At 56.3% G+C, this 12,463-nt stretch overlaps 1 protein-coding gene across 2 annotated transcripts; it reads left to right on the top strand.

Moving 5' to 3' along the window:
* Positions 1-3,368: 3,368 nt before the first annotated feature.
* ERF (ETS2 repressor factor) lies at positions 3,369-11,050 on the top strand. Of its 2 annotated transcripts, none has more exons than XM_081273087.1 (4): positions 3,369-3,553; positions 8,102-8,336; positions 8,702-8,817; positions 8,918-11,050. In XM_081273087.1, the coding sequence occupies exons 1-4, from the start codon at positions 3,532-3,534 to the stop codon at positions 10,189-10,191; spliced, it is 1,647 nt and encodes a 548-aa protein (XP_081129213.1). In that variant the 5' UTR covers positions 3,369-3,531; the 3' UTR covers positions 10,192-11,050. The 2 variants fall into 2 exon arrangements, with proteins under 2 accessions (XP_081129213.1, XP_081129214.1); XM_081273088.1 differs by lacking the exon at positions 3,369-3,553 and adding an exon at positions 3,584-5,053.
* The last annotated feature ends 1,413 nt before the right edge of the window (positions 11,051-12,463 follow it).

The raw sequence follows: 12,463 nt of genomic DNA, 5'->3' as shown, positions 1-12,463 counted from the left end.
GCACCACATACCAACAAAGATGTTGTGTCCGCCGAGAACTAAAAAATAAATATTAAAATTTTTTTCTCTCCCTCCTCTCTCACTCTCTCTTAAAAAAAAAATGCTGAGTTTGAACTTGAATTTGTGATTCTCCTGCTTCAACCTTTCAACTCACTGGTTTTATATCATGCCCAGCTGAGGAATAGTTCTGATCACAAATTCACACTATCCAGGTTATCTCATTAATGGTCAGGATCACCATTGCTATCATCTTTGAGGATGGGTCTCAGCATCCTTGAGTCAACTGAACTATTCCACAGGATCCATATTTCTGTGGTGGACCCCTGACAGATTACAATACCTGTGGAGAAGTTTGCATAAACCACTAAAGACACAATGCCCATGGCTGGGGATATGGTTCTGTGGTTAAGCGACCCTGAGTTCAATCTCTGTTACCAAAAAAAAAAAAAAAAGAAAGAAAGAAAGAAACAGTGGAAATGAACTGGCCAACTGGGTCAGGGTGGGATTATGACATTAATAGGCAATTTCACACTGTCAGTGCTGTGTGTTTATTTAGTTTATAGTTGGAGTCTGTAGGCTATAGGATAAGGGTGCTCACATTATCTATGGGGTATATAGTTACTTCTGCTAATAATATCTAATAATATGTTTTTTCCTCTGCTAATAATTATTACCAGTGTTTATTTTTACTTATTTATGTTTTCGTGCTAGGGATCAAACCACATGCCAAGCACAAGCTCTATCACTAAGCTACATGCCCAGTCCGATATTTATTGTGTACTTCACTTTCCTGATTTCTCATAATAAAACGATTGTGTAGGATCTATTAATAGCCCCATTTGGAGGCTGGGGTTGTGGCTCAGTGGCAGAGCACTTGCCTAGCATGTATGAGGCACTGAGTTCTATTCTCAACAACCAAATAAATAAATAAAGGTCCATCAATAACTAATAAACAAATTTTTAAAAATATCCCCCAGCTGGGAGCGGTGGTGCACGCCTGTAACTCAGCTGTTTGGGAGTCTGAGACAGGAGAATTAATTACAAGTTCAAAGCCAGCCTCAGCAACTTCGAGGTGCTAAGCAACTCAGTGAGACCCTGTATCTAACTAAAATACAAAATAGGGCTGGGGGTGTGGTTCAGTGGTCCAGTACCCCTGAGTTCAATCCCCAGTACCAAAAAAGCATCCCATTTTACAGATGAATATTTCTTTTTTTTTTTTTTTTAGTACTGGGAATTGAACCTGGGGCACCTAACCACTGAACCACATCTCCAGTCCTTTTTATTTAGTTATTTTTTATTTTGAAACAGTCTCACTAAGTTGCTTAGGGCTTCAATAAGTTGCCCAGGCTGACCTCAAACTTGGGATCTTCTTGCTTCAGCCTCCTGAATTGCTGGGATTACAGGCATGCACCACCCTGCTCCACTATGGATGAAGAATCTGAGGCTCAAAGAGAGAAGGTGGCTTGCCCTTTTTCACAGACACAGGAAAGCAGAGCTGGGGTTGCAACTCAGGTCTCTTCCTTACTGAAGGGAGTGCCGGGCAGTCACTGGGGCTGTTACTGGTCTTCTATCTATGAAACTCTGTATTGGGGAGGTGGTATAATGGTTAAGGGTATGGATCTGGGTTTGAACCCTAATCCCAGCACTTCCTCTCTAAAGAACTTTGTCAGACTAATTTCCTCTCTCGGAGCCTCATTTTCATAATCTGTAAATTGGGATAACAATTGTAACTCCCCTCACTAGGATTTTGTGAGGATTAAACCAGAAGATGCCTCTGGCAATGCTTGGCCCAGTGCCTGGCACACTGTGAGCACTCAGAATCAGGAGCTGTTATTCTAACAATGATGATTATTATTATTGCTGGACACACTGCTCCCAGAGGGTTACAATATCCGTGGGGGAGCTGTAGTGTCCGTAGGCAAGGTTACATAATTTCCCAAGGGGGTGAATGCTTCCCTGGAGACCTTGGTTTCCCCAAGGAGGAGGCCTGAGACTTGTCTGAGGGCCTGCTGGGGAGCTAGTCTAAGGCAGACTAGGAACCCAGCAAAGGAGGAGGCTGTGTTTGAAGCCCTAAACACTCAGAATGTGGCCCCTGTCGGATGGCTTTTTCTCCTTCTGGCTTGTCTTGATCCAACTTTTGGATCCAACTCTTGTCCCTTTGTCCCCATACTCTCCTCCTTTGGTAACTCAAGAGTCATTTTTTAAAATGTTTATTTAGTTGCAGATGAACACACAGTGTATTTATTTTTATGTGGTGCTAAGGATTGAACCCAGTGCCTCACATATATGAGGCAAGCACTTTACCACTGAGCTACAGCTTCAGCCCCCTTAAGAGTCATTTTTGAGACTGTGTCTAGGATCCCTCTGTGAATATTGCTTCTATTTGCCCTCTACCCTGCTTCTGGCTCCCTGCCTCAGTCCATCTGATCTGCACTCTGATTTCCTGTTTCCCGAGCCTCAGGCTCCATCCATCCCTCCCAGCTGCTGCGGACAACAAGCTTAACACTTCCCCTACGCTCCAGCCTTAGATCATAAGCCTTGTCTTCCTCTCTCCTGGCGACCCTCAGTTCCCCTTGGGAGCACATTTGTTCAGATTTGGATCGCCTCCTCACATCCTGGCCCCACCTACGGAACCCCCTGCCCTAATGGAGGAGGTGGAGGTACCTCCGGCGCCAGTCGAGTCTCCAGGACAGCTGCAGGTTCCAGAATTCATTCTCTCTGATCACTTCCTCCCCAGCTGGACTGGGGGCTAACAGGAAGGCCAAGACCCCATCCCCACAGGAGCGGAGGGCACACCGCCTCTCCATTTCCGATGCTGGGAAATGCTTCCCACCCATTCTACCCCACCCCTGGACAGCTGCCCCATTCAGGCTCAGGGTTGGGGGGCTGGGTAAGGCCAGGCTGGAAAATGCGGTGGTCTGGATGATTATTCTCCAAGCCCTGACTCTGTCCTCCTGCAGAGAAGACTGTGCCTCCTCCCCAAAGGTCCATGTCCCTCCCCACAAAAGTTTTTGACCTCACTTAGAGGGTACTCCCCTACCCTCTGGTTCCCCAAAGAAACTCTGCAGGCCGCAGAGGGCAGGAGAGGAGGAGGCGCTGCAGGTAGCAAGCGCCGAGGACTTTAGTTATCAGCAGACTGGGCGCCTCCATGACGGGTCATGACCCCTAGGACCCCATCCTCTACCCGCCCTCTTCTTCCTCCCTCCCCCGCCGCGCGGCCCCTTTAAGCCCAGAGCCGGCCGGTCCTCAGTGGTTGCGCGCAGGCAAGCGTGTGTGTGAGTGCGCGGGGAGGGGGCGGGCGCAGTGTCTCCATGGCGACGCGGCGGTGACGTCGCCGGCCGGGGGGCGTGGGCGTCCCGGCCCCGGAGTGCGATATTAACCCGGGAGGCGGCGGCGGGGAGGGGAGAGGCTCAGAGAGGCGAGGCCGGGTGAGGCGGCGAGGGCGGCCCGACGGGCGCGGGACGGGACGGGGCAGCGCGGGCGCCGGAGCCACGGCCCGGAGTCGGGGTGCCTTGCCCCGGGCTCCCCAGCATGAAGACCCCGGCGGACACAGGTGGGGGCGGGGGCAGCACGTGTGGGGGAGACTTGTTGCCCCGGGAAACCAGGCAGAAAACTTTGGGGGGGCTGAAGGGGTCCGGGGGAGCCCCAGTGATTCCTAGTTCTGGGGGACCCCCAAGCACTCAAGACCTGTTGCTTCTTGCGGAGCGAAAGGGGGTGCTGCCTGGGACCCCCAATTTTGGGCTCCGGTCGGAGTGGTGTGGGTGTTGCGGGTCCTAATCTTCTCCTCATGCCCGAACCTCACAAGCTGGGCTCTCCCCCACTCCTTGGATCACGGGGGTGGCGGGGTCCCTCCCTGCCGTTCTGTCACGTTGCACTCTGGGGGCCGGGACGTGTGCGGGGCGGGGGGAGGTTGGTCCACGGGGCCCGCTATCCCCGGTTCTGCGCTGCGCGGTCCGGCCCGTGACCTTCACAGCTGCGCGTGCCCCGCATCGGGTTAGTGGGGGACACGGATGGCCTCCAGGAGGGCGTGAGTGGGGAGCCCGGGACTCGGGGTCCGGGCTGCGCTGCCCCTCCCCCGCCCGTCTCCGCCGGCTCCTCGCTCCCCCGCCCGCACCGAGTCGCAAAGTTCCAAAGCGCAGCCCGAACGTTCGAAAAAGGAACTTTTTGTTTCCGACCTTAGAACGCGCTGCTTTAAGGTGGCTCGGGGGAAGACGTGGGTACCCTCCTCCCGCGCCGTCGGAGGCCCGGGGTAGAGAAGGGTGGGGAAGGTGGGGGGGGACGCAGACGCTCCCCCCTCTCTCTCCCTCCCCGATCCAGCTCTTCTCTTTCAGCGGGCCGTCTTTCCCTCCGCCTCTCTTCCCCGCCAACTTGCTCCTCCTTAAGGGGCCTGGGTTCCCCTCCCCCCTCGGCCGGCGGGCGGGGGGCATCGGGATTAACCCCCCTCCCGCTCGGACTCCCCCCCTCCCTTCCCCCGCCGCCCCCGGGCTCGCGCGGGCTGGACTTTGCGCCCGGGTGCGCGGGGGGGGAGGGGTCCTAGCCGCCCCCTGCCCGTCTACCCTGTCGGAATCCGGCCCGGGGCGGGGACGGGGGAGGGGGAAGGGGGCCGGGCGCCGCTGTTCAAACTTGTTTCCTTTCCCCGGCGGCGGCCGCGGCTAGGACTCCAGTGTGCGGGTGTGTGCCCCGACCGGCCCACCCACCCCACCCCCTGCTCGGAGGGTGGGGGCGGCTCTTAAAGGGCTCAGAGCAGGACTACGGCGCCAGGGGATTGGGGCCTGGGAGGGGGGCTGAGGGTGGGGCTGGGGTGCGGAGTGCTGTAGGGTCAGTCACGTGCGTCCCACTTACTCCCTGGCTCCCATAGGCTCCCGGGCCGCTGGGCCTTGGGGGCAGCGAGAGCCTCTCCTCACTCGGGGAGGGGACCGAGGCGCCCAAACAACTCCGCCTGCCTTTCCTCTCTACCAGGGGCCTTGATCCATTGGGACCTGCTGGGCAGCTTTACAACCCTGGTTAGGGTTCGAGTTGTGTGTGGGTTCTTTGCTTCGTGGAGTGGGAGCTGGTAAGGGGGAGACTGGAATGGCCTCCGGATCAGTCGATCTTTACGTGTGCCGGCGGCTGTGAGCCCCTCCATCTGATCCTCCATCCCAGCCCCTCTCTTCTGCCGCGGCTGTTTCCCACTTCCTGTTTTCTTCCCGGCTCTGGCGCCATCGAGGGCTGCCTAGAGTGGGGGAGGTGGTGGGGCCCCCCAGGAGGCCGGCGTGCTCTTCCTCTACCATCACCCCTCCCTTCCGACCCCTATAGTCTCTTGAAAAAGTTTGGGCAGCCACATGAAGTTGGGGAGGTGCCCAGGAATTCTGCCCCCACCCAGTCTTGTAGTCTGGGAGAATCCCTACCCTACCTCTGAGATCCAGGTGTGCCTTCTGGGACCCAGCCATCTCAGCCCTTCCTGTCTGCTGCCACCTTTACACCCGATCTGTGTTTCTTGAACCTCTCTTTGAGTGCAACTGCTTTCTCCATCTCCCTGCCTCACTGGTCCCCCATGCTCCAGAAGTACTGTACCCCCCAAGCTTTCTTGGTGCAGGGCTGGTGTTTCCCTGATTTAAGCACGTGGACCCACATTCAGCATATACTCACACATGCTCCCCTTGCCCGTGCCTGGCTCCTGGCTCCAAGGCTTGGGGAACAGAGCCCCATTGAGACTCCCTGACGTCACCCCCTTTCATTCTGCCCCCCCAAAGCTGGGAACAGGCCCTCATGTATGCTGTGTCCGATGAGGAAAACTAGTGTTTGGGGTGGGCCTGGGTGTGGGGAAGGGTCTCTGCCAGGAGTGGCAGCCAGGGTCTAGGCCCTGGGGGGTGTCTCTCAGGGAAGGAGGTTAACTAGGGGGCCTGGGACAGCTCTCAGAATGCAGCTTGAGGCCTTTCCAGAGCCCCCCCACCTCCTTTGCGAGTTCCCTTTGTGTTGCATGTAGTCTCTCTCACTCCCTCTCTTCTGCAAAGTTTATTTTTAGCCTCCTGCTCCCCCGCTCCCAGGACTCTCGCTGCACACACGTTGCCTGGTTACCGGGACATGGAGGCTGGGGCGGGTGGGCTGGGAAGGGTGGCTTTAATTTGGGGGGGGAGGGTGGAAGTCAATATACTCCTCTACCCCCAAAACCCCCAAACGGATGTCTCAGGGGCTTCAGCCCCCCTCCTAGGTCTGGGAGCCAAATTGGGGCTGAAGTGGGAGCAGCATGGAGCTTGGTACCCTGAGAGGGCCAGGAGCTTTTTTGAGAAGGCTCTCAGGGTACTTCGCGTTTGTACCTTGGTGGTTTTGGTCACCTGGGTTCCCCAAAACCTCAGGGCACAGGGACACCCTGGGACCTCTGCTCTCTAGCAGGATGAGGATAATGGGGTGAGCGACTGAATTCCCAAGAGAGGCATGGGGCTTTGGATGCTGGGGTCCTTGGGAGAGGTTTTCAGGGACTATCCCTGCTAAATGGAGCAGGGTTGCTGGTCCAGGACTCTTGGGCCTGACCAGCTGGAGGTCATATTCCTGGAGCCCTGAGGGGCTGGTTTGAGGCTGGGATTTCTGAATAGGGTAGGGACAAGGTAGGGAGTGCAGTACTGGCCATGACAGTCTATCAGGAGTTGGGCACTTGGGTCCCTGTGGGAGACAGTGAGCTTTGGATTTGAAGGGGGTGGTCCCAGTGTGAGCAGGTACTGTTGATCCCTGGTGTTCCCAAGAGGAAGGATCCTGGGTTGAATTCCAGACTGGGGTGGAGTCTTTGGGGAGGCTCAGTTTTGCCCAGAGGCCTGGTTGGTACCTGCTTGAGCTAGGGCCAAGAGAGGGAGACTGACCCCTTCAGACTTGCAGACCAGGTTTTGGAACCCCACCCATCTTTTTTTTTTTTTTTTTTTTTTTTTTTTTTTGAGGAGGTCTTGCTGTGTTGCCTGGGTTGGTCACAAACTCCTGAGCTCAGTCTTCCCACTGCAGGCTCCCCACTAGTGGGACAAAATGTGTGCACCACCACACCCATCTACCGCCATCCATCTTTATCCATCCACCATCCACCTTGGCCTTCTCTTCACTAGTGGCACCAGGGCCCCTGCCCTGCCTTCCCCCTCCTTCTCTTCCTCTCCTTTCCCTCCTCCCACCCCTCCATTACCGGCTGCCTAGTGCTGAATTATTGATGGTCCCTGATTACCCAGGGGTTTGGGAAATGACAACAACCGCAGCCCCCCCACTCCAGGCTGCCCACCCCCTCCAGGGACCAGCCAGCCCACCACCAACCTCTACCCAAGGTTAATGCTGGGGGCGGGCAGGCAGGTGGGCAAGGAAGAAGCTGAGGATGAGAAGGCAGAAGTGGGAAGAGGGTGACAGCGCCACTGTGCTTGCTTGGTCTTTGCCCTGAACAGGGGCCCTCTAGCCAGGTCTGGCCTGGATGCCTCTGGGTCTGGGGAGGGCAGCGCAACTTAGAGGGTCCAGGGCTTGGTGCGGGTTGGGGGGGGCCTCTCAGACAGTCTGGGTTTCACTCTCCAGGGAAGACAGAAGCCTCTGTGTGTGCAAGTGCTGACCTCATCGTCAACCAGCCACCCCACCCCTCCTGGTCCTTTTAAGAAGAAAAAAAAAATCCTCTGGGTCTTGAGGTGGGAGTAGGGGGTTCTTTTAGGTCTTGTTGGGGAAGATAGTGTATGTTCCTAAAGAGGGGACCAGAGGACCTGGGGGGGTGCAATTTGGCTTTGGATGGATATGGGGGTGGACTGGGGGACTGTGCCTCAACTGGACTGGCCACGTGTGCCCTTTCCTGCCCCTCCCCCACTGGCAGCTCTGCCCGCCGGCCTGGCTTGGTGCCTGGCCCCCTGGCACTGGCCCCAGGACCCGCCGCCGACGGTTTCCTGTTTCTCCCGGTGTCCCTGGAGCAGGCTCCAGCTTCCCCTCCCCCCAGCTCCTGTCTAGCCCCCTGAAACAGACACACAGTCTTCCTAACTCAGGTCTTCACTTGGCTGAGAGCAAAGGGATTTCCCTACCATGAGGGTGGGGTAGAAGGTGGATCCTGGGAAATGACCCAGATCCCAGACTTGGCATCCTGACCCCAGGCCGCTCCCTCCCTGCTTCCCATCCCCAGGGTTTGCCTTCCCGGATTGGGCCTACAAGCCGGAATCGTCCCCTGGCTCAAGGCAAATTCAGCTGTGGCACTTTATTCTGGAGCTGCTAAGGAAGGAGGAGTACCAGGGTGTCATTGCCTGGCAGGGCGACTATGGGGAGTTCGTCATCAAGGACCCCGACGAGGTAGCTCGGCTCTGGGGTGTTCGCAAGTGCAAGCCCCAGATGAACTATGACAAGCTGAGCCGGGCCCTGCGGTAAGGAGGGACCGTGGGCCCTGGAGCACATGTGTTCAGTTCCCACTGGTTAGGAAGCTCCTGACCCATGGGAACAGGTTTGGCACCTGGCTCTGCCAGATCCTAGCTGTGTGATCTTGGACAAGTCCTAGCACTTTTCTGAGTCCATTGGTAACAAAGGGGTTGGGGGAGAGAATGGTATCACCCACAAGGCCTCTAGTCTGGGCCCCATCTTCTGGGTACTTAACTTCTTTAAATGGCTCATGTTTCTTGGTTACCGTACCTTTGTGAGCAGCACACAAGCATGCATCAAGGTATGGAGTCTAGAACTGAGTCCCAATAAGTACTGACTGATCAATGATATCATGGTGTCTCTACACCCACAGATATTATTATAATAAGCGCATTCTGCACAAGACCAAGGGGAAACGGTTCACTTACAAGTTCAACTTCAACAAACTGGTGCTGGTTAATTATCCTTTCATCGATGTGGGGTTGGCTGGTGAGTACCAGGGATGCATGGCCTTGGAGGGAGGAGAGGGTTGGTTTGTCTGTCCAGGCTAGGCCAGGGGCCTTGACACCAAGTATCCCCACTCTGTCAGGGGGTGCGGTGCCGCAGAGTGCCCCTCCAGTGCCATCGGGCGGCAGCCACTTCCGCTTCCCTCCCTCAACGCCCTCCGAGGTGCTCTCCCCCACTGAGGATCCCCGCTCACCACCGGCCTGCTCTTCATCCTCCTCCTCACTCTTCTCAGCTGTGGTGGCCCGCCGTCTGGGCCGAGGCTCAGTCAGTGACTGTAGTGATGGCACATCAGAGCTGGAAGAACCACTGGGCGAGGACCCCCGGGCACGACCACCTGGCCCTCCAGAGCTGGGTGCTTTCCGAGGGCCCCCTCTGGCCCGCCTGCCCCATGACCCTGGCGTCTTCCGAGTCTACCCCCGGCCCCGGGGTGGCCCTGAACCCCTCAGTCCCTTTCCTGTATCACCTCTGGCTGGGCCTGGCTCCCTGCTACCCCCTCAGCTCTCACCGGCTTTGCCCATGACACCCACTCACCTGGCCTACACACCCTCTCCCACCTTAAGCCCTATGTACCCCAGTGGTGGTGGCGGCCCCAGTGGCTCAGGTGGAGGCTCCCACTTTTCCTTTAGCCCTGAGGACATGAAACGGTACCTGCAGGCCCACACCCAAAGCGTCTACAACTACCACCTCAGCCCCCGCGCCTTTCTGCACTACCCTGGGCTGGTGGTGCCCCAGCCACAGCGTCCTGACAAGTGCCCACTGCCGCCCATGGCACCTGAGACCCCACCGGTCCCTTCCTCAGCCTCGTCATCCTCTTCCTCCTCCTCTTCCCCATTCAAGTTTAAGCTCCAGCCGCCCCCACTAGGACGCCGGCAGCGGGCAGCTGGGGAGAAGGCTTCAGGAGGTGCTGACCAGAGCAGTGGCAGCAGCACTGGCGGGCTGGCTGAGGGGCCAGGGACACTGGCCCCCCCACCACCACCACAGATCAAGGTGGAACCTATCTCAGAAGGTGAATCAGAGGAGGTGGAGGTGACTGATATCAGCGATGAGGATGAGGAAGATGGGGAGGTGTTCAAGACGCCCCGTGCCCCACCTGCACCCCCCAAGCCCGAGCCTGGCGAGGCACCTGGGGCAGCCCAGTGCATGCCCCTCAAGCTGCGCTTTAAGCGGCGCTGGAGTGAAGACTGTCGCCTAGAGGGGGGTGGAGGCCCTGCTGGGGGCCTTGAGGATGAGGGTGAGGACAAGAAGGTGCGTGGGGATGGGCCTGGGGAGGCAGGGGGTCCCCTCACTCCAAGGCGGGTGAGTTCTGACCTCCAGCATGCAACAGCCCAGCTCTCACTGGAGCATCGAGATTCCTGAGGGCTGTGGGCAGGGGGCTGAGGTTCCCCCCACTCCCCATGCTTTTGCTGCCTTAACCCCCCCAAAGTCCTGGAGGTGAGGGCAGCTCTCTAGTCTCCTCCCTGCCTCCTCCCTCTCCCCTCCCCTCCCCACATTTTGTATAAAACTTTAATTTTTTTTTTTTTTAAATGGTGGGGGTGGGTGGGTGCCCAGGGCTAGGGGCTGTCCTGTTTCTAAGTTCTGGGCAAAGTGGTGGTTGGGGGAGGGAGGGGGGCATTAAGGGGGCCACCTCCATTCTGGGGAATTTATATTTGAATTGAGGCTTTGGCCTTAAAACCCAGGAAATTTTTTATTACAATCGCTTAGGAAGTAAAGCCTTGTCTCCCTCCCTGATCTCTGCCTCTTGTACCTCTCCCTCTCTGCCCCATGACCACCCTCAGCCCCAACCCTGCCTTCCTTGCCCCTCCAGGGGCCGTGAGTGCCTGGGTTTCTCATATCCCACAAGGTTGCAACAGGGGAGGGAGGGACAATTTTTTGATGAACCAAAAATTCCATGGTGTGGGGGATTGGGGTGGAGGAGGGTGAGGGGTGCCGCCCATGGGCCACAAAACTACAAGTGCCTGCTCTCCCTCCCCACCCCAGCGTAGGTCCAATCCCTTTACCCCCAGCTGCTCCTAGGACTGGCCCATGGGCAGGCGGGTGAGAGGATGGGAAGGGGGTACCCTGAAACCAAACTGGAAGCCCCCTCTGCCTCCCAGCTGGGGCCCCTGGGGTGGTGGGGGACTGGGTCAAGCCTTACTCTGTATTGGGAAGGAGGGTGGGGGAGGGAAGTAGGGGGCTGCTGGAGAATGTATTCAAAACAATAAAACTTTGGACCTTTGCATGCGGTGATGTGTCCTAGGTGCTAGGTGCAGCCGCTGCAGGGTGATGGTCTCTGCCTGATTGGGAAGGACAAGGCAAGGCTGGACCCTGGTAGTTCTATGGCCAGAGGGCCTAGTCCCTCTGAATGGGTCGAACCCAGGCTTGGGGAATGATTGCCTGACTTTGGGTGTCATAAACTCCAGAAATTGATGATTAAGGCCTATATTTGGTCCTGTTCTATGGGAATCTGCTTGTCCTTGGAAACTCCTTACCTTCACCACCACCCTATTGGCCTTGGTCCTTTTCCTAAAATGCTTTCCAACTTTGATTTCCTAGCCATATCCTCAGGTCCCCAGTGAAGGCCAAGAGCTCTTTTTTGCACTGTTTGTACACCCTGCCCACATCAGTGCCCATAAGGTGCTTTGGGTTAAGCTGGGAGTCCTTTGGAGACAAGGCCTGTAGTGTTTCTTAAAATGTAAACCTTGCAAGGTAACTGACTGTTGAGTTTTACCAGCCTAACACTCCTAACCAAGCTGCTTGACAAGGGTCTGGCTCATTAGTCAGCACTGATAAGCTTACTATAGACCATAGACCTAATTAGAACCTGCAATGGTTTAGTTCATCACACAAGGAAGAGCAACTGGCTTAGTTAAATGACTTGCCTAGGACCCTAATTCTGGGCCATGTTCTTTCAACAACTCCTGAATTTTCCTCCCTAAAGCCAAGATTGTTGGATCTAAATCAGGGTCTCTGGGAATCACAGAATCTGAGAGATGAGCTCATAAAGCTAGGATCCTAGACTGGGGAGTTGAGTCAAGAGGAATTCAGGCTGGAATTGCCTGTAGAGACAAGCCCAACCTGGATAATGCAGGTGAATAGCCAAAGGGAAGGGGTTTCCCTAAGGTCACAGCTGCTAAGAGATGGAGTGGGAATTGAGGGTTAGGGTCTGCTGAACTGGCTTCACAGTGAAACCCCACCTGCGCAACCTCAAGAGGGGACAGAACATTGGTAACTGCTACCCACTTGAGCTTAAACCGTGGCAGTCTAGGGTGTGTGGTCCCAGATGATGTTGCTGGTTGGCAGGAGAGGATCCAGGGCTGGGGTACTGGCAAGAAACAGGCTTCTATTCCGGCCTACAGGCAACTGCTCCCTCTCCTGGGTGATGTAAGTCACTCCCTAGGGTGGGGGCCGCTGGGCTATTTCTGGAAGTTGGGATGAGGCATATCTCCTGGCAACATAGATGCAGCTAAACTGGTGGTGCAGTGATGGAGAAAGGTGGATGTCGTCACTGGAGGGAGGGTAGCAGGACCCTGGTTAACCTTAACTTGACCCCAGTGACTTCAAAACACTTTTAACCATATGATTCCTAAAAGCTCAGCTCCAGGACTACTTTCCAGGTCAGAATGTGGTCTCACCAAACTTGCTGCCCCGG

This window comes from Spermophilus citellus (genome assembly GCF_964194105.1).
Source record: "Spermophilus citellus genome assembly, chromosome: 18".
NCBI lineage: Eukaryota > Metazoa > Chordata > Mammalia > Rodentia > Sciuridae > Spermophilus > Spermophilus citellus.
This window is presented reverse-complemented; position numbering and strand designations above follow the sequence as displayed.